Source organism: Pelophylax lessonae (genome assembly GCF_965119305.1).
Source record: "Pelophylax lessonae genome assembly, chromosome: 4".
In the NCBI taxonomy this organism is placed as follows: Eukaryota; Metazoa; Chordata; class Amphibia; order Anura; family Ranidae; genus Pelophylax; species Pelophylax lessonae.
Genome location: NC_138771.1, coordinates 138815316 through 138837592, shown reverse-complemented (window position 1 = coordinate 138837592; position 22277 = coordinate 138815316). Strand labels below are relative to the sequence as shown.

The 22277-nt window shown below is 44.0% G+C and overlaps 1 protein-coding gene across 1 annotated transcript in view; it reads right to left on the bottom strand.

Moving 5' to 3' along the window:
- Nucleotides 1–3832: 3832 nt before the first annotated feature.
- Nucleotides 3833–22277, bottom strand: part of LOC309552556 (stimulated by retinoic acid gene 6 protein-like) — a gene marked incomplete at both ends in the record, with an annotated part of 66662 nt that continues 48217 nt past the window's right edge. The window contains 3 exons of the mRNA XM_082253509.1: nt 3833–4095; nt 19046–19162; nt 21223–21386. Coding sequence (XP_082109635.1) covers nt 3833–4095; nt 19046–19162; nt 21223–21386 — 544 coding nt within the window. The remainder of the gene's footprint in view (nt 4096–19045; nt 19163–21222; nt 21387–22277) is intronic.

Sequence of the window (22277 nt, the reverse complement as noted above, 5' to 3'; positions counted from 1 at the left end):
ATTTTTAATAGTAGTATAATATCTAACAGTTGTCTTTTGTGAAAGGAGTCAGGCAGGACCATTGCACTGATGAATGAGTATGCCTTTATGTAGCAACAAAACATAACGCAGCATTTTAAAAAAATCTTGTTCCTCACATTGCACACCATCTAATATCCCTATCACAGATATATGCATGCAAAAGCCAGCTTAAAAATAGTTATTTATTTGGAATAGAGGGGGAAACTGGGAATCCCACTCAAATACCTGCAAACATTGTTCTAGTTGCAAATAAAACCTAGGGCCCCGTAAGCAGAATAAGCATTTATACAGAACATAATCACAGCCTTTAGGCTTACTTCACACTCCTGCAACCCCAAAGTCATGCAAATTCCAGTGCAATTTTGCAGGACGGCTTGCTTGCAACTTGATGTGACTTCAATGCAACATCAATGCGGCTTTGATGTTTTGCAACTTTAGCATTTGGAAATGCTAAAAATACAGAGTGTGACATATTAATATACTGTACTTACAAAATCCTCTGAAGTTGCAGCCAAAGTCACAACATTCCTTGCGTCCTTTGTGATTTTAACATTGCAATCAATCGTACTCATATCACAAGGAAGACGCAAAAAAGTAGTGCAGGAACTATTTTTTATTGTTGTTGCTGCGACTTGAGTTGCAGCAATTATAAGAGGGCAACCCTTGAAATAAATGTGTTTTGACTATTGTGACTTTCTGTGCCACACGTCACAGCAAGTTGTAAGCAAGTTGTAGCAAGTCACAGCAGTGTGAACAAGAGCTTTGTGGACTACCTTATGTTTTAATATTAGTTACAGGCAGTCCCCAAGTTACGAACAAGATAGGTTCTGTAGGTTTTTTTCCTAAAGAGGAAGTAAAGTCTGCTTTTTTTACCTGCAAATTAAAAGCATATCGTGCTAGTATGCATTGCATTCTAGCACATTATGTTACACTTGCCTGCAAACAAAGCCCTCGCCGTCCCCACTGGAGACCACATCCAACTTTGCCTGTCTTCCTTCTGGGTCCGCTGACTCTGGCTGTGCTACTTTCCAAAGCCGCGTGACGTCACTCCCACACATGCGCGCTGGAGCCGATGGTCACGGCACAGGGCTCTGAAGAAACGACACGGGGGCCATTCCATCAGAACGCATGCGCCTACGACGTCATCGGCGCAGTATACAGTAAATATCTCCTAACTGGTGCAAGTTTAGGAAATATTTACAGTACCTATAGGTAAGCTCTATTATAGGCTTACCTATAGGTACAAACAGTAGAGGGAAATTCACAACCACTTCAAGTTACATTTGTAATGGGTACATTTTTTAAGTGTAATTCCAGCCAAAAATGTATTTTTATGTTTTGGATAGCATAGGGAAGGGTTAACTGGCCATGCAGTGAGCGGCATAATGGCCATCAGGTGGTTTCCAGGACCAGCATGATGTCATACTGCCTCTATTCTTAAAGTGGAAGTAAACCGCTGGCTTTTTTTTTTTTTTTAACCTGCAAGGCGATGCCATAATGTGCTGGTATGCATCCCAAACCAGTACATTATGTGAAACTTATCTTAGAACGAAGCCCTCCAACAGCGAACTGTCACCACTGAAGGCACTTCCATCTTCACTCAGTCTTCCTTCCGGGTTCGCGGACTGCAGCTGTGTGAGTAGCCAGAGCCATGATGACGTCACTCCCGCCGTTCCCGTCCTGTCTCTTTAGAGCGCATGCGCCGGTGAAGTCACTGTCTGCATCTAAAATAAATATCTCCTAACAGTGCATGTTTAGTAGATATTTACTGTACCTATAGGTAAGATTTAATATAGGCTTACCTATAGGTAGAAATCATGCATGGGTGCTTACTCCCACTTTAAGTCCAAGTGGTATGTATGTGGTATGTTTGTAACTCAGGGACTGCCTATACTTAAAAAGCAGTGAAACCTTAGAGGCTAACATTTGTTTTGGCTCTCATATAATATAAGCTTACGGTTTCTGTAACATTGATGTTCCCATTCTTACCTCCTAGAGAGATTGAGAGTTACCTTAGTACTTCTTTTCTCTTTATGAAGACCTCACATGTTGATCGTGCCTTACAATGTATACAAATTTGTTTACATTTTTTCTGTTGTGTATTGTAAAACTTTATTAATAAAAACACATTGAACTAGAAACCTAAGGCCCCAATGCTCCAAGGACAGACTGCTTGCTAGTTTCCAATAACTTATCATTGATTAAATAAATGTAGTTAGATACAAATATGATGTTACTTTTGAAACCTGTTATAATAGAGGTCTATTTAACTAGTTGTTAAAATGTTGGGATAATTCTACAATATGGTTGGACAAAACTAGTGCTATTTTTTTTAAGTTTGCCGTTGAGCTGTAATTCTGTGTCTGATCATTTCATGGTTACCAATGCTGCAAAAACTGTCTGAAATTTGCAGTGGTGTGCAGTCCAATGGCTTGCCAGAGTCAAGAGCAAACGAAATGCAGATAATTGTATGCAACTTCCTTATGAGCTTCTTATGAGTTGCATGCGAACATTTTATTAGTTGCTCTGAGCTGCTTTGCCGTCGCTCTAATTTGTACAAGGAATAAAGCACTTCAGCTGCAAATCTCAGTGTTCATTAACTTTTAAGCACCAGCAGTATGAATAAGATGGTTATTTTAGTGTAAGCAAGGCAATCGATTTTATAATGAGCCTCTTTCCAAATTCCATTTTCAAAACTAAAGTAAGTAAAACAAAACTTTTCAGTTTTTTCTAGTTTTTATTTTTTTATCTTTTATTTTTCAATCTATTTTCTCAAAATTTTAACAAACAAAAGTAAAACAGTACAATAGCATATCTTACGCACATCGTCATATCCATAGAGTCCGGCATTTGTAAAGTTAGGGCTGTAACCGTATTCCTGAATATTAAATATTAGTTTGGCAAAGAAAGTCTGCTGAACTGGGGGTCCCCCTCCCCGAAGGTAAGGGGTCACCCCAACCTAATTCCATCAGACCCTCTCAAACTAAATAATCAGCTCTCAGGCAGGGAATATGGTCCACGGTGACCGTCCTGCAGTCTCATGGCCCTTCCCAAATGGTCAGAAAAGGGTAATACAGAAGAGGAGGGAGTAAGTGGAGAAAAAAGCAGCGAAGCAGACCCTGCAGCTTAGGTAGTCCCCTTCAGGGATCGCAAGTTTTTTCAAATCTGGGCATCTTATACTGCGGAATATCAGAGAGACATTCCATGAGCATTATCCAGGACAATTTGGCCTTTTAAAGATTGAAGGGTATTGTGAGGGATTTCCAAGATCTTGCCATCGTAATCCTTGCCACTAAAAAGATAAATGCTATTAGGTGCTGGGTGGGTCTCAGGACTCTCTCTGCGGAGTGGCCAAGTAGTGCCTGTCGGAGACATTTGGTTAGGTTAGTCGCTGTAAAGGGAATAGGTAAAGTTATAGGTGTAGCCAAATCCAAAACCTGTGGATTTTTGGGCACGTCCACCTGGTATGATACGCTGTACCCTCTAAAACATAGGGGGAGTCCCCTGATACGCACCGGCACATCTAGCAGGGATCATGTACCACCGCAGTTAGACCTTGTAGTTAGCTTCGATCAGCGATCAATTATTATAGATTTTGCAGCTCCCTTGGCCAAACTATGCCATTCTGCAGTGTCTAAGACTTCTCCCATGTCCCATTCCCATATTTCCATATAGGGAAGCTTTCCTTTTGTAGAGGTCACAAAAATGTTTAGTGGTACTAAATTTCTTAAGTGTTGGATTACCCCCTATAAAGTTTGATGCCTTCATCAACTGAGTTCACATAATTCCTTGATCAGTTTGTGTTCACCATCTATTCAGGAACAGTTTCTATCTGGACAGTAAGGTCTGTTGATGCTAAATTTTCCATATCTTTCTCAGGTAGCATCCATTTTCTGCCAGTGCACTGTAAAGCAGAGACTAGTAACCTCTGTAAAACCTCTGGACTTTGTAAACCATTAATAGAACGGCAGCAGCTCCGCTTTCTGTTTAATATTAGTGCAGGGTTGTTAATAAGAGTGTACGCTAAGTGCCACTTGGTCCTTACATGTCTATTTTTGCAGTCCATCAGCACATCTGAAATAAAGAATTAATAGAGTCTTATCACAACAGATTAATGAACGGGTTGATGCTATGTGGTTGTTTATTGGGTAATAGCAATAATACTTTCAGGACAAAATAATTTACTTTCAATCTCAAATCTTCAATTTCAAATTTTATTCACAAAATGTAATAAAATAGACAGAAGGTCATGTCAGTTGTTACAACAGTCCTGGTACAGATCTACAGGAACTAGAACAATAAAATAACACTTGAAAATGCTTAAACTATTTCTGTCTAGAGAGCTAAAGAGACAAAATACCCTGAGATATTGTTACCCACCTCCTGGGAAGAGTAATTAAAGGGATTGAAAAGGCAGAAGTATTTTCTATGCATTAAGATAAAAAACCTTCTGTGTGCAGCAGCCTCCCCAGCACCCCCTAATACTTACCTGAGCCGGTCTTTATCCAGCGATGTTGCAGGAGTGTCTAAGCTGCCTGGGACTCCCCTTCTCATTGGCTAAGACAGCAGCGTGGCATGGTTGGCTCCCCCTGCTGTCATTTAAAATCATTCAGCCAATCAGGAGACAGTGGGGGCCGGGCAGGGTCGTGGCTCTGTGTCTAAATGGACACAGGGAGCTGTGACTCAGCTTGGGTGCCCTCACAGCAAGCTGCTTGCTGTGGGGGTACTCAACAGGAGGAAGAGGCCAGAAGCACCTGAAGAGGGACCCGAGAAGAAGGGGATCCAGGCTGCCCTGTGCAAAACCAACTGCACAGAGCAGGTAAGTATAATGTGTTTGTCATTTAAAAAAAAACAAGACTTTGCAATCACTTTAAGCTGGGCTAAACCACTCACTGTTCTAGATTTACACAGTAAACTCTGACTGTAACACGTCATAATCAGGATGTCCCAATTACAGGGACCCTTAGTATGTATTAAAGTAGATGGTTGTTGGATAGACTATGGTTACATGGTATGATGACCCTACAATCCCAATTATTACAAATAAAACAAGGCAGGGATAGTGAGGTCCCCCCTCTGAGAGGTGGGGTCCCAACTAGGCCTATAAAAGAAGGGGATGGTGGTGAGGGTATCATAAACCAGTAAGTCTGAGCATCAAGGAAATATCTTGAGATAATCAAAAAAGAAGTAAATAGTTAGAGAAGACAAAAAAGGGAATAAAAAAAAGGGGGGAAGGAAAATAGAGAGAGAGAAAAGGAAACTGGGGAGAGGACAGAAAAGTGAACCCCCCAGGACACTAGCCTGAAAAGGACAGGACCCTTACAGGCTCACATGCACATATTCAGCCCAAGGGATTCAAATGGCCTCAAAGTGCTTAGTAGTGCCATTAACCACACTGGCAATTTGTTCATTAAGCATAATCCAGGACACCTTTCGTCTATATAATGACATACACACAGATGTCTTTTTCCAGGATTGGGCTAAGGTAGAGCTGCACGATTCTAGATAAAATAAGAATCACTACTTTTTTGCTTAGAATAAAGATCATGACTTTCTCATGATTCTAGGCGTAATATCATCCTTCACATTATACTAAAAAATTGGGTTATCTTTACTGTTTAGTTTTTTTTTTTTTTTTTGTATTCTTTTTTTTTTATTTTTTTTTTAATTTTGTTTGTGAGCTGCCATCTAGATAAAGGAAGGCCTGTAGATGTGGTGTGTCTGGATTTTGCATTTGATACAGTTCTCCACAAATGTCTACTGTACAAACTAATGTACGTAGGTATGGACCATTGAGTACCTGGATTGAAAACTGGCTTCAGGGGTAAGTGCAAAGGGTGGTGATAAAAGGGGAGTACTCAGAATGGTCTGGTGTGGAAAGTAGGGTCCCCCAAGGATCTTTCCTGGGATCAATCCTGTTTAATTTATTCATAAACGATCTAGAGGATGGGATAAACAGCTCAATCTCCGTATTTGGGATGATACTAAGCTAAGCAGGGCAATACCTTCTACGCAGGATGTGGAAACCTTACCAGAAGACCTGAACAAAATAATGGGGTGGGCATCTATGTGGCAAATGAGGTTTAATTTTGGAAAATGTTAGGTAAAGCATTTGGGTGCCAGAAATACAAACACAAGTTATTTACTGGGGGGAGCCTTTGGGGAAATCTAAGATGGAAAAGGATCTAGAGGTCCGAGTAGACGACAAGCTCAGCAATGGCATGCAATGCCAAGCAGTTGCAAGCAAAGCCAACAGAATACTGGCATGTATTAAAAAGGGGATTCACTCCAGAGATAAAATTATAATTCTCCCACTCTACAAGACTCTGGTCTGGCCGCATCTGGAGTATGCCATCCTGTTCTGGTCACCGGTCCTCAGGAAGGTTGTGCTGGAACTGGAGAGAGTCCAGAGAAGGGCAACAAAGCTAATGAAGGGAATGGAGGACTTCAGCTATGAGTAAAGACTACAAGCTTTGAACTTATTCTCTCTGGAGAGGAGATGCTTGAGAAGGGATATGATATCAATGTACAAATACCGTACTGGTGACCATAGCATAGGGTCTTTTCAGTAAAAGGGAATATAAAAGGACACGCGGCCAGTCACTAAAATTAGAAGAGAAGCGGTTTAACCTCAAACTGCGTAAAGGGTTCTTTACTGTCAGAGTGGTAAGGATGTGGAACTATCTTCCATAAGCTGGTATCAGCAGGGAGCATCGATAGTTTCAAAAAACTATTAGATGGGCACCTTAACGACCACAACATCCAAGGGTATATGATGTACTATTGACAGCAAACACACACACACTCATCATAGGTTATAGTGGTTTGACTGAGGTGTCTTTTTTCAACCTCACTAACTATGTAACTATTCATTGTATTGTATTGTTTACCATAAAATTGCATTTGAAAGACCGCTGCGCAAATACAGTGTGACATAAAATATTGCAACGACTGCCATTTTATTCTCTAGGGTCTCTGCTAAAAAAAAAATATATATATAAGGGGGTTCTAAGTAATTTTCTAGCAAAAATTACAGATTTTAACTTGTAAGCAACAAGTGTCAGAAAAAGGCTTTAAAGCGGTAGTATACCGCTTTTTTTGACTTTGAAATACAGGTAAGCCTATAATAAGGCTTACCTGTATGTACAATTAATATCACCTAAACCTGCATGGTTTAGGAGATATTTGCACTGCATGCAGCCGCTAACGCGAGCGGCGCATGCGCTCTGAAGGTCCGGCGGATGCGCATGTGCGGGAGTGACGTAATCGCGGCTCCGGCAACTCACAGCGCCGGAGCCGCCGAACCCGGAAGAGACGCTGAGGGATCATGTCAGCTCCCACAGCGGTGTCTGGGGGTCCGTGTCGGGGCTTCGTTCTAAGGCAAGTATTTCATAATGAGCTAGTATGCGATGCATACTAGCTCATTATGCCTTTGTCTTGCAGGGTTTTTTTTTTTTAAGTATACTACCGCTTTAAGTGGTTAAACTGCCCTCATTTACAGACCTTTCATCCCTTTAATCTAAAAGAACCAAATGATACAAGGTTTCTTTTTATCTCAGCACTGAGCAATGTTGTGATAAAACTTTGCTGGCTTATTTTTTTAAAAGGGGGGGTTGAATAGAGATTGTGCTTTTTAACGATTTATCGTGAAGCTCTAGGCTACGGTAAATTTAGCCACAAGAAGCATGTAAAAAATCGAATTTCTCTTTCATTTATTGGCGGACACAGCTCATGAACTTCTTAACCATTGGTTTATACTGCCCCCTACAGGAGTAGGACACTAGGCATTTCCAGGGAGTATACTCACTCTCTCTGCTATAGCTATTTTTTTCTGCCAAATCAGGAGTAAGGACCTAGTTCCTTGCTTGGATCTCTAGTCCTGGAAATGTTTTCTTTTTACATAGTTACATAGTTACATAGTAGGTGAGGTTGAATAAAGACAATAGTCCATCCAGTTCAACCTGTGTAGGTGTGTGTGACTGTAATCATCTAACATAGCCCTCAATCTCCTGATCCTTGAGATGTAAGTCTAAGAGTCTTTTGAAAGTCACCATACTACCCGCGGAAACCACCTCTTGTGGTAGACAATTCCACAATCTTGTAGCCCTAACAGTAAAGAACCCCCCACGTTGCCTGAGGTTAAAACGCTTCTCCTCTAATCGCATTGTATGTCCTCGAGTCCTCATGCAATTCCTTCGAATGAACAGCTTTTCTTCTAAGCTGAGATCCCCATTAAGATATTTATAAATTGCTATCATGTCCCCTCTCAGACGTCTTTTCTCCAGGGAAAATAAATCGAGCGATTGCAGCCGCTCTTCATAGGTAAGGTCCTCCAACCCCCTAATCAGTTTAGTTGCCCTTCTCTGGACTTTCTCCAGCTCCAACACATCCCTCCTGAGGACTGGCGACCAGAACTGGACAGAATACTCCAGATGCGGTCGGACCAGAGTTTTATAAAGTGGAAGGATTATAGTCTTATCTCTGGAATACATCCCTTTCTTTATGCATGCTAATATTCTGTTGGCTTTGGAAGCTGCCGCTTGGCATTGCATGCTGTTGCCTAATCTATCATCAACTAAGACTCCCAGATCTTTCTCCATTTTTGATTCCCCCAAGGGTTCCCCTCCTAACGTGTTATTGTGTTTTTATGTTTTTGGTCCCCAAGTGCAAAACCTTACACTTCTCCACATTAAACCTCATTTGCCATGTCGTTGCCCACTCCGTAATTTTGTCCAGGTCATTCTGTAGGATATCTGCTTCATGCTGTGCCGTTATTGCCCTGGCCAATTTTGTGTCATCTGCAAAAACTGATAATGAACTACTGATCCCTTCCTCAATGCTGTTTATGAATAAATTGAACAAGGTTGGTCCCAGGACTGAGCCCTGGGGCACCCCGCTTACTACCTCAGACCAGTCTGAGTATGCGCTGTTTATTACTACCCTTTGGACACGGCCTTTTAGCCAATTCCGTATCCAAGAGCAAACCCTGCTGTCGATACCTGCAGACCTTATTTTATAAATTAAGCGCTTGTGGGGAACTGTATCAAACGCCTTAGCGAAATCCAAGTACACCACATCCACTGGTCTCCCCCTATCTAGCTCACAGCTCACTTCCTCGTAGAATGCTAAGAGATTGGTTTGACAAGAACGCCCATTTGTAAACCCGTGCTGGTTACTACTGATGATGTTGTTGTCTTTAGCATACTCTACGATATAGTCCCTTATCATCCCCTCCAAAAGTTTACATATTATTGATGTCAGACTGACAGGCCTATATTTTTAGATAGAAATTTTTCTCCTGTTTTTTTCCTGTTAGAAACTACAAAAAACTGCCAGACTGGGTGACAGGCTGGATAATCTAGATTCAGTTGTCAGCCCAGTCTGCCCAGCGAGTGCACACAGACCTCAGCTCCGCGGACGGGACAGGCCTGCGAGTTAAACACCTTGCGAGGTCGCATACGATCGGTTTTCGGCCAGAGTCACAGCGTTCCTCCTGACTGACAGCCCCTCCATTTGGATGGAGAGGAGGTTCTGTCTGAAGCGGTACCCGCCTGGTTCCTGGTTTGGCGAGTAACTGCCCCCCCAGTCGGACCCCCGGGTTCCCTTCCTTCCCATCAGGCACCCCCCTTCATCTGTCCCCCTATCCTACCCCCCTCCACTTATGCTGGTACTGTGTGGGTGGTTTGGCGCTATGCTGGTAATGGGGCGGGGGGTGCGCCGCGCCAGCGGCGACCGGACCATCGGCTGTGCGGGGGGGTTGTACTTGGTGGGGGGTTCTACCAGGGCCCCCTGTCCTGCCTGGGCCTGTCCTTGAGGCCTAGGGATCCCTCCTGGGTCCCTGGGAGCTTGGTGGTGGCGCGGCCGCCATTTTCTTGTAGCCTGTGTGCTCAATGCACGGTGGCCATGTTTATGTACTCCAGTGCAAATTTTGCATTTGTTTGGCATTGAAAATAGCGGCAGTCATGACAATGGAGCCCTGTGGGTGGAAATTTTGGCGGTGGGCCCCAACCGTCCATCGATGCACTGACGGCGGTCTTGGAGTCCTTTGTGTCCTGGGTGGAGGTTGTTTTTGGGTGACGGACTAGAAAAAAGCGCCGCCCCCCCCCCCCCCCAGCTTCCCTGCCTTATCTGTCTCATCAGATCCTGAATCTGATTCGACCGCTACGGGCGTGGGTCACCCTGTTGGGTCTGCGACCACGCGCCCCAGGAATCCTCAGATAGTGAGGACGATTCCTCCACATCTGCAAAGGCACACAAAAAGGCGCTGGTGGAAGCACTGATTGTATCTGTGCATGAGACCTTAAAGATGGAGGACGCAGACGCGATGGAGGCGCAGGTTCCCTTTGGCACTCACAAGCCATCCAGAGCGGCAAAGGTGTTTTCTTTCCCCACCTATTTTGACAGAATTGTCGCTAAAGAGTGGAGACGACCAAAGCGTCCTCTTGGGGTCCCTAAGTGAGTTGCTAGGCGATACCCCTATGAGAAGTCCCTTATTAAGACTCCTCATAGGGGTACACTCCGGTTTCCAGATTGAACAAGGCAACCATGATTTCAGTTGAAGAGTCCCCGGCCTTTAAGGCTCTGGGTTACAGGAAGGTGGAGGCTGTGGACCGCAATATATTCACTCTGGCTGCTTCGGCACCGAGGCAGGTATTCACTGAGTGGGCTAAGCTTTTACGCCGTGACCTGGAAGGAGAACAGCTCCCCCCTGCCTTTGCTGAGCTGGTGGACCAGCTGCTCCAGGGGCTGCAGTTTATCTGTAATGCCTCTTTGGATGTGACTCCCCTAGTGGCTCAGCTCTCTGTTTCTGCAGTGGTCCTTCATGGTGTCTTTTGACTCAAATGCTGGTCTGCGGACCAGACTTCTAAAAAGACCTTGACTTATCTCCCCTTTCAAGGAGATCGCCTGTTTGGAGCTACCCTGGATGACATTATTAAAGGTCTCACAGGGGGTAAGAGTACCTTTCTTCTGCAGACTACTAAGGACAAGGGCCCCCGTCATACACGTGGACCCTCCTTCTCGGCTCATAGGAAGTTTTTTCGTCCCTCAGGGTCGACTGACAAGAGCTCAAAGCCTTTCAGGGCCTCCTCTGGAGAATCCAATGAACCTGGTCTGGAAAGTCGAGAGCGGGCTTCTCCATACCTGCAAACAAGGCTCCTTTAGCATGAAGGTGCACCCTCACCCGTATCAGGGGTGGGGGGGACGTCTCCGGACCCGTGGACTTCCCTGGTACAAGACAAGTGGGTCCACAAAGTAATTTGGTCCATTTACAAGATCGAGTTTCGCTCTTGTCCCCCAGCAAGGCTCTTTCCTTCCAACTTGCGCCTGTCCCCGTACCGCTTACAGGGTCTGTTTGGGGCAGGACAGGACCTGTTACTTTAGGGGGTGATTGTCCTGGTTCCGACTTCAAAATGTTTTCAGGGTTTTTACTCAAACCTGTTTACAATCCCCAGGAAGGAAGGCAAGGTGCGTCCAATCCTGGACCTCAAGCGCTGAACTTCTTTGTGCGGGTACAAAAGTTCAGAATGGAGTCCATTCACATGGTGGTGGCATCCCTGCATCAGGGGAATTTTCTTGCCTCTATCGACATCAAGGATGCTTACCTTCACATTCCAATATGTGCTGGTCATCAGCACTTCCTCTGCTTTGCCGTGGGAGAAGAGCATTACCAGTTTGTGGCGCTACCCTCTGGTCTCGCCTCTGCTCTTCAGGGCATCAAAAAAGTGTTAGCCCAGGTGCTGGCATTGTTAACGGGGGATTGCTGTACTGGGCTACTTGGATGACCTCCTTCTGCAAGCAGAGTCTCCTACTGATCTGATGGAAAACCTGGAAATCACCATACGAACACTGAGGGAGTTTGGCTGAATTCTGAATTTTCAGAAGTCTGTTCTGTTTCCGTCCACAAAGCTGGACTATCTGGGTCTGACTCTGGACTCGGCCTTAGGCAGAGTGCTCCTTCCTCTGGAAAAACTCCAGAAATTGCAGGCTACAATTCGTCTCCTGCTGTTCAGCAGATGGTCATCCCTCCGGACTTGCATGCGGGTGCTGGGCCTGATGGTGTCTACCTTCGAGGACGTTCCGTTTGCATAGTTCCATATGAGGTCCCTGCAAAGGGAGATTCTGGCCAAATGGGACAAGACTTCCGCAGTCTCTGGACAATCAGATCCGGCTGAGCTGGGGAACGGGGGAGTCTCTGATATGTGGCTTCGTTCTCCAACGCTTAGGCTGGGCATGTCCTTCCCCCCGTTCTATTGGACAGTGGTCACCACTGATGCCAGCCTGTCCGTCTGGGGAGGCATCCTCAGCAAAAATTCTGCTCAGGGGCTCTGGACACTGGAAGAGTCCAGACTACTGATCAATGTCTTGGAACTCCGAGCAATCAGACTGTGCCTGGACCATTCAGGGATGTCCAGTGCGCATTCATTCACAAAATTACCAGGGGGGCACAAGAAGTGTCCTGGCAGCTCTGGAGGTAGCCAGAATCCTAAGGTGGGCAAAACGGTTGGTTCTAGCAATCTCCGCTGTACACATTCCCAGGGTGGAAAACTGGCAGGCGAATTACCTCAGTCGGCAGGCGTGGACCAAGGGGAGTGGTCCCTTCATCCATAGGTGTTTCATCAGTTGTGTCTCTGGTGGGGCATCCCCGAGGTGGATCCATTGGCATCTTGGCTCAACAGAAAGGTGCAGAGGTTTGTGGCTTGGTCATGGGATCCTCTGGCGGACGCCACAGACACATTGGTGGCCCGTGAGGTCAGTATCGTCTGATTTACGCCTTCCCTCCTCTCCAGCTTCTGCCAAGACTTCTATGCAAGATCGAGGCAGAAGGCATTCCGGTCATCTTAGTGGCTCCACACTGGCCTCAATGGGCTTGGTACGCCGATCTGGTGCCGCTGGTCGTAGACGTTCCTTGGAAGCTTTCTCTCAGGGAGGATCTGCTGTCCCAAGGGCCAATCTTCCATCCTGCTTTACAGTCGCTGGCTTTGACCACTTGGCTGTTGAAAGCCAGGTGCTGATGGATAGTCAGTGATTCCAACGCTGTTAAAAGCTAGGTAATCGACTTCTAGGAAAGTCTACCATTGTATGTGGAAGTCGTACTTTGCGTGGCGTGAGTCTCTTGGGGTTCATCCTCGTTCTTTCTCGGTGGCTCAGATCTTGACCTCCCTTCAATGGGGGGGGGGGTTGAGCAGAAACTGGCCTTGAGTACTATCAAGGGTCAGGTGTCGGCCTTAGTGGCCTTCTTTCAACGAGCTTTAGCCACATATTCCCTGGTGCGTATCTTTCTTCAGGGAGTTAGGAACTTGGCCCCCCCAGTGCAGTCTCCATTGCCACCTTAGGACCACAATTTAGTGCTCTCAGTCCTCCAGAAGCCTCCTTTTGAGAATCTTTAGGAGATTCCCCTGCTTATGCTGTCCCAGAAGGAGGTCGTCTTGGTGGCTATCACCTCTGCGCGCAGGGTGTCGGAATTGGCAGCGTTATCCTGTCGTTCACCTTACTAAGGTGGTTCTTCGTCCCTGTCCGTCATTTCTTCCAAAGGTTTTCTCTGATTTTCATTTGAATGAAGACATTGTGTTGCCTTCCCTGTGTCCCAGGCCAAAACATCCGAAGAAAATTGCTTTGCATGCCTTGGACGTTGTTCAGGCAATTAGGGTGTACCTGGCCTCTACGGAGTCTTTTAGGAAATCAGACTAATTATTTGTGCTCACTGCTGGACCTCGGAAAGGGTTGTCTGCTTCCTCTGCGACCATTTCCCGATGAATCAGACAGACAGTGATTCAGGCCTATTCCATTAAGGATCAGGTTTCTCCTTTCCCTGTCAAGGTGCACTCTACTCGGGCGCCCGGTGCCTCCTGGGCCTTCCATCATCAGGCGTCAGTGACGCAGGTTTGCAAGGGGCCACCTGGTCATCGGTGCACACTTTCACAAAGTTCTATAAAGTGGATGTGTTGGCATCTGCAGATTCTTTCTTTTGGCCGCAAGGTTTTGCAGGCTGCTGTTTACAGGACAGGACCTGGTCCTCTTTGAGGGTGTATTGTTTTTTTTAGGTGAGCTCCAGTTGTTTTAGTTGAGCTCCTGTTTACCTGGTTTTGCTATTGTTTAGTTTTGGGATTTTCTTTTTTGCTGTTCCCACCCCTCATAACACTGCTTTGGGACATCCCAATGGTTATGAAGATCAGGAGCTGTGTCCGTCAATGAACAAAAGAGAAAATGGGATTTTTCACTTACCCTAAAATCAATTTCTCTGATGTTTATTGACAGACACAGCACCCACCCCTCTGTGGAGTTGTAACTCTTCTGACACTGCTTGTAACAAAACTGAGTAACTATAACAGGGAGAGGGAGTATACCCCCTGGGACTGCCCATACGCGTAGTCAGACTTTGTTTCTGCCTAGTGTCCTACTCCTGTAGGGGGCAGTATAACTCAATGGTTAAGAAGATCAGGAGCTGTGTCCGTCAATGAACATCAGAGAAATGGATTTTACGGTAAGTCAGAAATCCCATTTTTGTTTAGAACGTGAAAGATTTTCCACTGGTTCATTCAACAAAGCAAGGACAAATATATTTAAAAGAGAAGATGGTCAATATTTATTATACAAGCGTTGTGTATCACAAACTATTTACATTTCTCTGTTAAAGTGGAACTAAACTTTCTCAACCAACATTAAAAAGGTATTAAAGCCAACACCAAAAATCTAATATGTTTTCATTTATTAATCATTAGATGTGGTGGCTGCATTTGTTTTCTTTTTTAGGCTTTTTCCCCTCTGTTTTTCCATGGTGACCTAGCCAGTAACAGACCTTCTTCTTTTTTAGAGTGCCCCACTCTAAATGAAAGAGCACAGGGGGTACAGCAGGCAGCAGCATTGTCAGTCTAGGAGGGAGGGGAAAGTTACTAGCAGATTTAAATACAATAACAAATTGATGGCAAACTCCAGCTCATTATAATTAGTTATAGCCAACAGTTTTTTCCTTTTGGGATAAAGGTTGTTCATGAATAAATAAAAACTGATCATTGTAAGCACCCCTATCAGCGTTAAATAGTTTCTCATCCCTGCAAACTGATACATTGGAGGGAGAGAGCTTGCTCTTTTGAAAAACAACAGACTTACAGGCTGGATTACCAGATGAAAATAGAAGAAAGAAAGCCTAAAAAAGGAACTTTATGCAGACATCACATCTAATAATTGGTAAGCTGCAATATAATAAATATTTGCTTTTGGGTTTATTACTGCTTTAACTATCTTTAATCCTTTTGCTGTTAGCATTGTAAATAGGTAGGAAGTTATATTATATTTCTATAAACTTTTTTTTAACATTTCATCAGTTGGTTTCCGGCTTAGGCCAACATGATGTCATACATCCCATGAGTCTTCATGGGCATTTTTTCTTTCATTTGGAGTAGGGGATGGGCTTTCTTAGCCAAATGTACCCTCCTGCCTCCATGTCTGAGCTAAGGGCAGATGGATTCCAGGAAGTAAATGCTTCATGAACCATTGACCCTTACTCAAGATGGCTGGGGCCAGAAATGTTGGGGGGGGGGGGGGGTTCTCAATAAAATAAAGAATGGAGACATGGATGAATGAGTTTTCTTTGAACATTAAAAATGAGTTAACTACTTCCTGCAAAATCACGTACCTGTATGTCATTTTGAGGAAGTGGTTGTACCGCGGTGATTCTTGCAGCTAGAGGCATCACCCCAGTACTGTTTTGTAGAGCGGACAGTCAGCTCTTATGTGGTAACAACCGATGCAGCTAAGCAGTCACTTGGCCGTTATCACAAGCAGTGGGAAAGGATGTCCCCCCTGCTACCTTCCACCACTCTGCCTGGGTCTCCTGCCTCACCGGGAGACCAGAGCATGTCCATCGGCTGGCCAGAGACCTGAACAATTCTATCAGAAAATCGGGTGAACATTTTCATCCAAGAAACTTTCATATGATTTTTGTATAATGTGTACACAACTTTCTCGATTCCGACCTTCTGAATGAAAATTTCCAAAGGGACAAGCTCAAAATGTTTCTCTTACGGGAACAGAATGAATGATTTTTGTTTAATGTGTTCCATTTTCGTATGATTTTCGTACCAGAAAAATCAGAAACGAAAGACTGCGCATGATCAGTAACAATAAACAACCAAAAAAAGCCTCGTACGAGAAATTTCGTATGAATTTTCCTTTGTTGGTTACCATTTGTTGTGAAACGAGGAAAATCAGATGATCGTTTGCCCAATTTTCTTATAGTGTGTACCGCACTTTAGTCAGGGGGCACAACAATGTAACAGCTCAGCATTCCATGGCATCATGTTCTGAGAATCAAGGGGGGCTAATTGGCAGCAGTTCCCACTGCTAATCTCATTGAACAATAGTCATATGTCCGGTTTTCCAATTTGTCTTATTGACTGCCCCTGCATAAAGGGTCTGGTTGGTGGACACGAGGATCTAATGTAGACATGAGGAAAATTGCCTGATCCAGCTGAAAATGGTTGGATCAGATGACTTTCATATCATATATATAGCTACCCAAGGTGACACAGGCATTGTTTGTTACTTATTTTTGCTTCAGAAATAGAAGCCAAAGAGAGAAGAATCTAGGATTGGCACTGATAGCATTTTATCTCTATGCAGCAGTTAAGTCCACGTTCTCAAGGTGCATAGATACAGATACAGGAGAAGGACCAACCAAAGTCCACCATGTATGACACTTGCTTTAAATGATATCCATATTTGAGCTTAATAGGTATGACAAGGGCTATGCTTTAGCAAAGAAGCAAATTACCCTTTATCAGTACAACCCCTATTTTTTTCTACACAAAATGGACATGAAGAAGACAGTAGAAGTCAAACACTGGCCATAATTAAAAGGGAGGTTTGTCTTGTGTATACTGGCCACACTAATGTGGCTGGGTTAGGACTACATTTACTACTATACTTCAATTACTACCCATCATTCAGTTTCCAGTCATTGCTGTTTTAATAATTAGCATTATTAACAAAACACTACCATGAAATGTGGAAAAAGTCTTGCTGAATTAGGTCTGTAAAGGCTTTACCACTCCTCAGAATTGTTCATCATGAGATACATATTGTAGGTAAAGAGGAGTTCCAGCCTGGGGGAAAAAAATTAAAATTAAGCTGTTACAAATACTGTAGCTACTGACTTTTAATATTAGGACAGTTACCTGTCCAGGGATTCCACGATGTCAGCACCCGAAGCCTATCCGTCTATTGGCTCCAGGTGCAAGCGCAGGCATCTTCACTAAGGGAAAGAGGAAGTGAAGCCTTGCGGCTTCACAGCCTGTTTCCTGCTGCGGGCCGTGCTGCACTTTCTGAATGGTCCTTCTGTCTTCTGGGACCTGTGAAGGCAGCGGGCAGGGCCAGATTAACGTAGGGGCTATTGGAGCTGCAGCTCCAGGCCCCTACCTTTTATATAGGCCCCGGGTTGGCCATATTCACTGTTACCGCTCTTCTGTCACTTGTAAACACAGAAGTCTGGCTTCTATGCTCGCTTCCCCAGGCAGCTCCCTCAGAACCTCCCCACACAGCGCGAAGGCCGGACAAGGAGGGACAGTTGCCGATGCATGGATGTGTTTATGGGCTTCAGAGACAGCATCCCATGTTGAATTAGGCATGCATGGCTGCACCCTTCCTCCTCTGGGTGCATGCCAAGGCACGGCCCTTAAGGCCCTTCAAAATCCTCAGCACCAAGCCCATGATGCTCTTAATTCGGCCCTGGCAGCGGGGGGGAGCAGAAATTGCGTAGATCACCGCACAATGATTGTGGCGATCTTACACAGAAGTGGGAGTGGGTACCCTGTTTTGACAAGTATTTCGCTCCCCCCTGTAAGGTGCCAAATGTGGCAGCAAAATGGGGAGGAAGCAAACAAGCAGAGCTTCCCCTTTTGGGAGGCACTCCTCTTTAAAGTGGAACTTTAGTCAGAAACTGAAGTCCTGCTAGAACACTTCAGGCCCCTTTTGCAGGTATATCTATGTAAAACATTAATTATAAGTGTCTATACTGTTTAAAATCCAGTATACACTATCTCACCCTGCTCTGCATATGCTCAGTTGCTTTCCATTTTTAGGCACTGCAGAGTTTGTAGAGGCCAATCTGCTGACAGCCTTAAAGCTGAATAAAACCCTCCTATCCTTCACAGTTATGCCACCAGTCATTTGATGCTTTGAGAGGAATGTAGCTGTTTTTTGAAACTGTTAAATCGATGTGTTTAATTCTGCTTTACGATTTACTGCTGTTCAAGGGGCTCAGGGCTTCAACAAAATGGCAGCCTTCCGCAAAGAGGAACAGGAGCCATGCTGGAGACAATTTACTGTGTACACTCATTTTGGTAGCATAATTATTACTGTGGAATATATGTACTTTCCTAAAGAACATTATTTTTTATCAAGTTGTTATGGGTAAAGGTCCACTTTAAACTGATGCACTTGGCTGTAGGGAAATGTTTGCAGAATGATGATATGGTGACATAAGCAAGGAAAACCATCCTTGTAATGACTAATGTCCCGTACACACATTGCGATAATTATACGACAAAACTTGCTTTCGACCTGATCTCACGATAATCTGATCATTAGTACACAGCTTTCAACAGCCGATCACGACAGTTGGTCCAACAAAATCCGAAGGGACAAACAGGAAAACTTCTGTCGTACGACATCTTCTCGAACGATAATCATTTCGTCAGTACAGTATTCGTACGCTAAAAGTCGATCGACAAAGACTGCGCATGCTCAGAAACACTAAAATAGCCCCGAAAAAGCCTGGCTGCCATTGTTTTGTTTTGCACCATCTGATACATAGCTAAGCAACCAGGAAGCTTTTCCAGAATCATACGACAAAAATCATACGGTTTGTACGCATTGTTGAATTCGATGTTAGTATCATGCAACAAAATGCGAACGATAAGTCGTCCGATTATCGGAACCTGTGTACGGGGCATTCCCTTCAGTATAAGGAAAACCATCCATGTGAATCATTCTGTTTGTACAATTTGATATATAGTTCCCTTATTACCTGGGCTTGCATGAGATCTTCTAGACACTTCTTGTGTGAGAAGGTGACAAAAGGACAGAGTAACAGGATGAGTGTGGTAAAGATCCACCTGGAGCATACCTGTCCATGTATTATACCCTGTAAAGAAAATAAATAATCAGAATTAAAAAGGTTCATTCGTGAGAAGCAGAGGAAGTAAAGAATAATTCAAATTTGCTGGTGCAGGCCATGGCCATTGGGCACCAAATTCCTCTAAGAAAACGCATACTAAAAACATCCTAAATGTTGCGCTCTGAGTTGTTCCACCACAAGCCGTACCTGGAGAACGATGGTTAGTCAACATTCTCCCGTCTCCTGCTGCTATCTTGGTCGCTCTATTCTGGGACCCCAAGGCACACGTTCGCAGGACACCTGTCAACTGGCTTGCCGCCCTTTATGAACCTTTATTGTTCAGCAAAGATGTGAGTCTTCACTCGTCCACTTGTCTGAATCATTTTATTAAAATACTGCACTTAGAGGCGCCTTTCTCTTTCTTTGCACTAGAACACATGGGTCAGTGTTTGCAGCCATCGGCTGAGAGCACTGATTGGATGCCGATCAGCTACTGGTTTTCCAGCAAGCTCATTAGACAGAAGCTGGCCGTAAGATTGGCTTCTCTCAAACAAGGACCTGTATACAAGGGCAGAATGTTGGCCAGTATCTACTGTGTACAGTACAGTGTACTGTTGTGTGTACAGGGCCTTAGAGTGTGGGAGGAAGTTTTATCTCAATTAGTAGTACTTTATTGTTGTAGCAGGCAGAAAATAGCTATTTTATGGGAAATATATATTAGAACTTTTCACTTTTAACAGCTTCAGCTCTGCAAGGTTTACCTCCCTTCATGACCAGGCCTTTTTTTTTGCGAAATGGCACTGCGTTACTTGAACAGACAATTGTGCAGCCGTGCGACGCTGTACACAAATAAAATCGATGTTCTTTTTCTCTCACAAATAGAGCTTTCTTTTGGTGGTTTTTAATTTTCGCGCTAGGAACAAAAAAAAGACCGACAATTTTGAAAAGAAAAACAATGTTTCTTTACTGTCTGCTATAGTATAAAACACATCCAGTAAAAAAAAATCGAATTTCTTAATCGATTTAGGCCAATATGTATTTTGTATGTATACGCTTTTTGGGATTTTTTTTTACCAAAAATATGTAGCAGAATACAAATTGGTTTAAACTGATAAAAAATAACATTTTTAAAAATTTTTTATTGGGAATGTTTTATAGCAGAAAGTAAAAAATATGGACATTTTTTCACAATTCTTGCTCTTTTTTTCGTTTATAGCACAAAATCTAAAAAACACAGAGATGATCAAATACCACCAAAAGAAGGCTCTATTTGTGGGAAAAAAGGACATCAATTGTATTTCGGTACAGCGTCGCACGACCGTGCAATTTTCCATTAACCACTTGCCGACTGGCGCACGACTATTTACTGCGGCAGTCTGGCTCTCCTGGGCAAACCGACATAGGGCTACGTCGCTCACCCAGGAGCCTCTAGGGGGCGAGCGCGCGCCGCTGGAGGAGCGCTCCCGCCCCCGTTCGTTCCCGCACATCCCCGCGCGAGTGACCGGCGGCTCCGATGTTGGCCGGTCACTCGCGATCTCCCGCTGGAGAGGGAGAAAGGCAGGCGGCTAATGTAAACAAAGCCGCCTGTCATTCTCCCTGATGTAACTTCAGAGACTACACGATCCTGCTATGTAGTATCGTATGTCTCTGTTATTACATCACAAGCCACGCCCCTTTACAGTTAGAATCACGCCCCTAGGGATACACCTAACCCCTTGATCACTAATAAAGTTAACCCCTTCCCTGCCAGTGTCATTTTTACAGTAATAGTGCATATGTATAGCACTGATTACTGTAGTAATGTCACTGGTACCCCCAAAAGTGTCAAAAATGTTAGTCAGGGATCCACAGTTGGCACTGTGGTGTGGTGTGCTACACTTTTCACACTAAACCTGGTGTTGGGATTTCGTCCTTCCATCCTTTCTTATGGTCATGGACTGTCATGTTCTGGTTTAAGCGCAACAATTCAAGCGCAGTTTTCTCAAACTCATATTATCTAAATTTGAGCAGCATGCAGATAAAATAGGGTTCAGAGATCTATCACACACAAAACATTACTGTACATAGGCAAAGCTGAAGGTACTCACCCATATCCGCTCCTTCATATCCTCTCGGGAAAAGTGGACGATCAATCCTAGCCAGTAGCCAGCTACCCAGGAACACATTAAATAAGACTCGGAGCAAACATGAGCCCAAACCTAGGATAGCTGAGTAGAACATGAAGAAGTAGCTAAAATTCTGAAATCCTCTCCTAGGAAAAAGAATAGGATTTGGGCTACTACAGACAACATGAACAACTAAAGAAGTACATTACAATGTGCTAGGTGTGAAATTATAAAAAACATGTCAATATAACCCTACTCAGAGAAATGCACAGTCTGAGACATACCCATGCAAAGCAATTGCTTACAGCGGTATTAAACCTAAAAATGTAATGTATTAAAGTTTACCAATCAGTAGATGTGGTGGCTGCATTTGTTTTGTTTTCTTTTTTTTATTTTAGGCTTTTCCTCTCTGTTTTCACCTGATGATCTAGCCAGTTACATATCTCCTGTACCAGAGTGCCTTCACGCTGGATGAAAGTGCAACACCTTTGACATCTTTGGACAGCAGCTTTTGGGATAAAAGATTTAGATAAATAAAAACTGATCATTGTAAGCACCCCTGTCGGTGTTAAATGGTTTGCCTTAACCCTCTAATTTCCCCATCTTCAGGACAGCTCGTTCTGTTGAAAAACAAAAGACTTGCTGGCCAGATCACAGGGGGAAAATAAAAGAAAGAAAGTATATAAACAACATGAGTGCAGCTACCACATCTAAGAAATGGTAAGATGCAGTATAAAGTTTGCTTATATTTATTACAGGTACATATATAGTGGCATCAATTTATGCAGCGCTTTACATATATGTAGCACTACTCCCTTGGAAACTGCTGGATGTGGATTCCCCTGGGTTACCCATAGCAACAACTTAGTAATTCAAAGTACTTTAAGTGTTTGGCTCAGTCAGGAAACAGTCCAGAGTATTTGGTTTTTGTTGTTTTTATTTTAGAACTTGGATAGGCGAAGGGATGAGTGGAATACTCCAACTGGATGAACTATGCACAATTTTTGGACTTCTAACTATGTTGTGTGCGGCAAGGC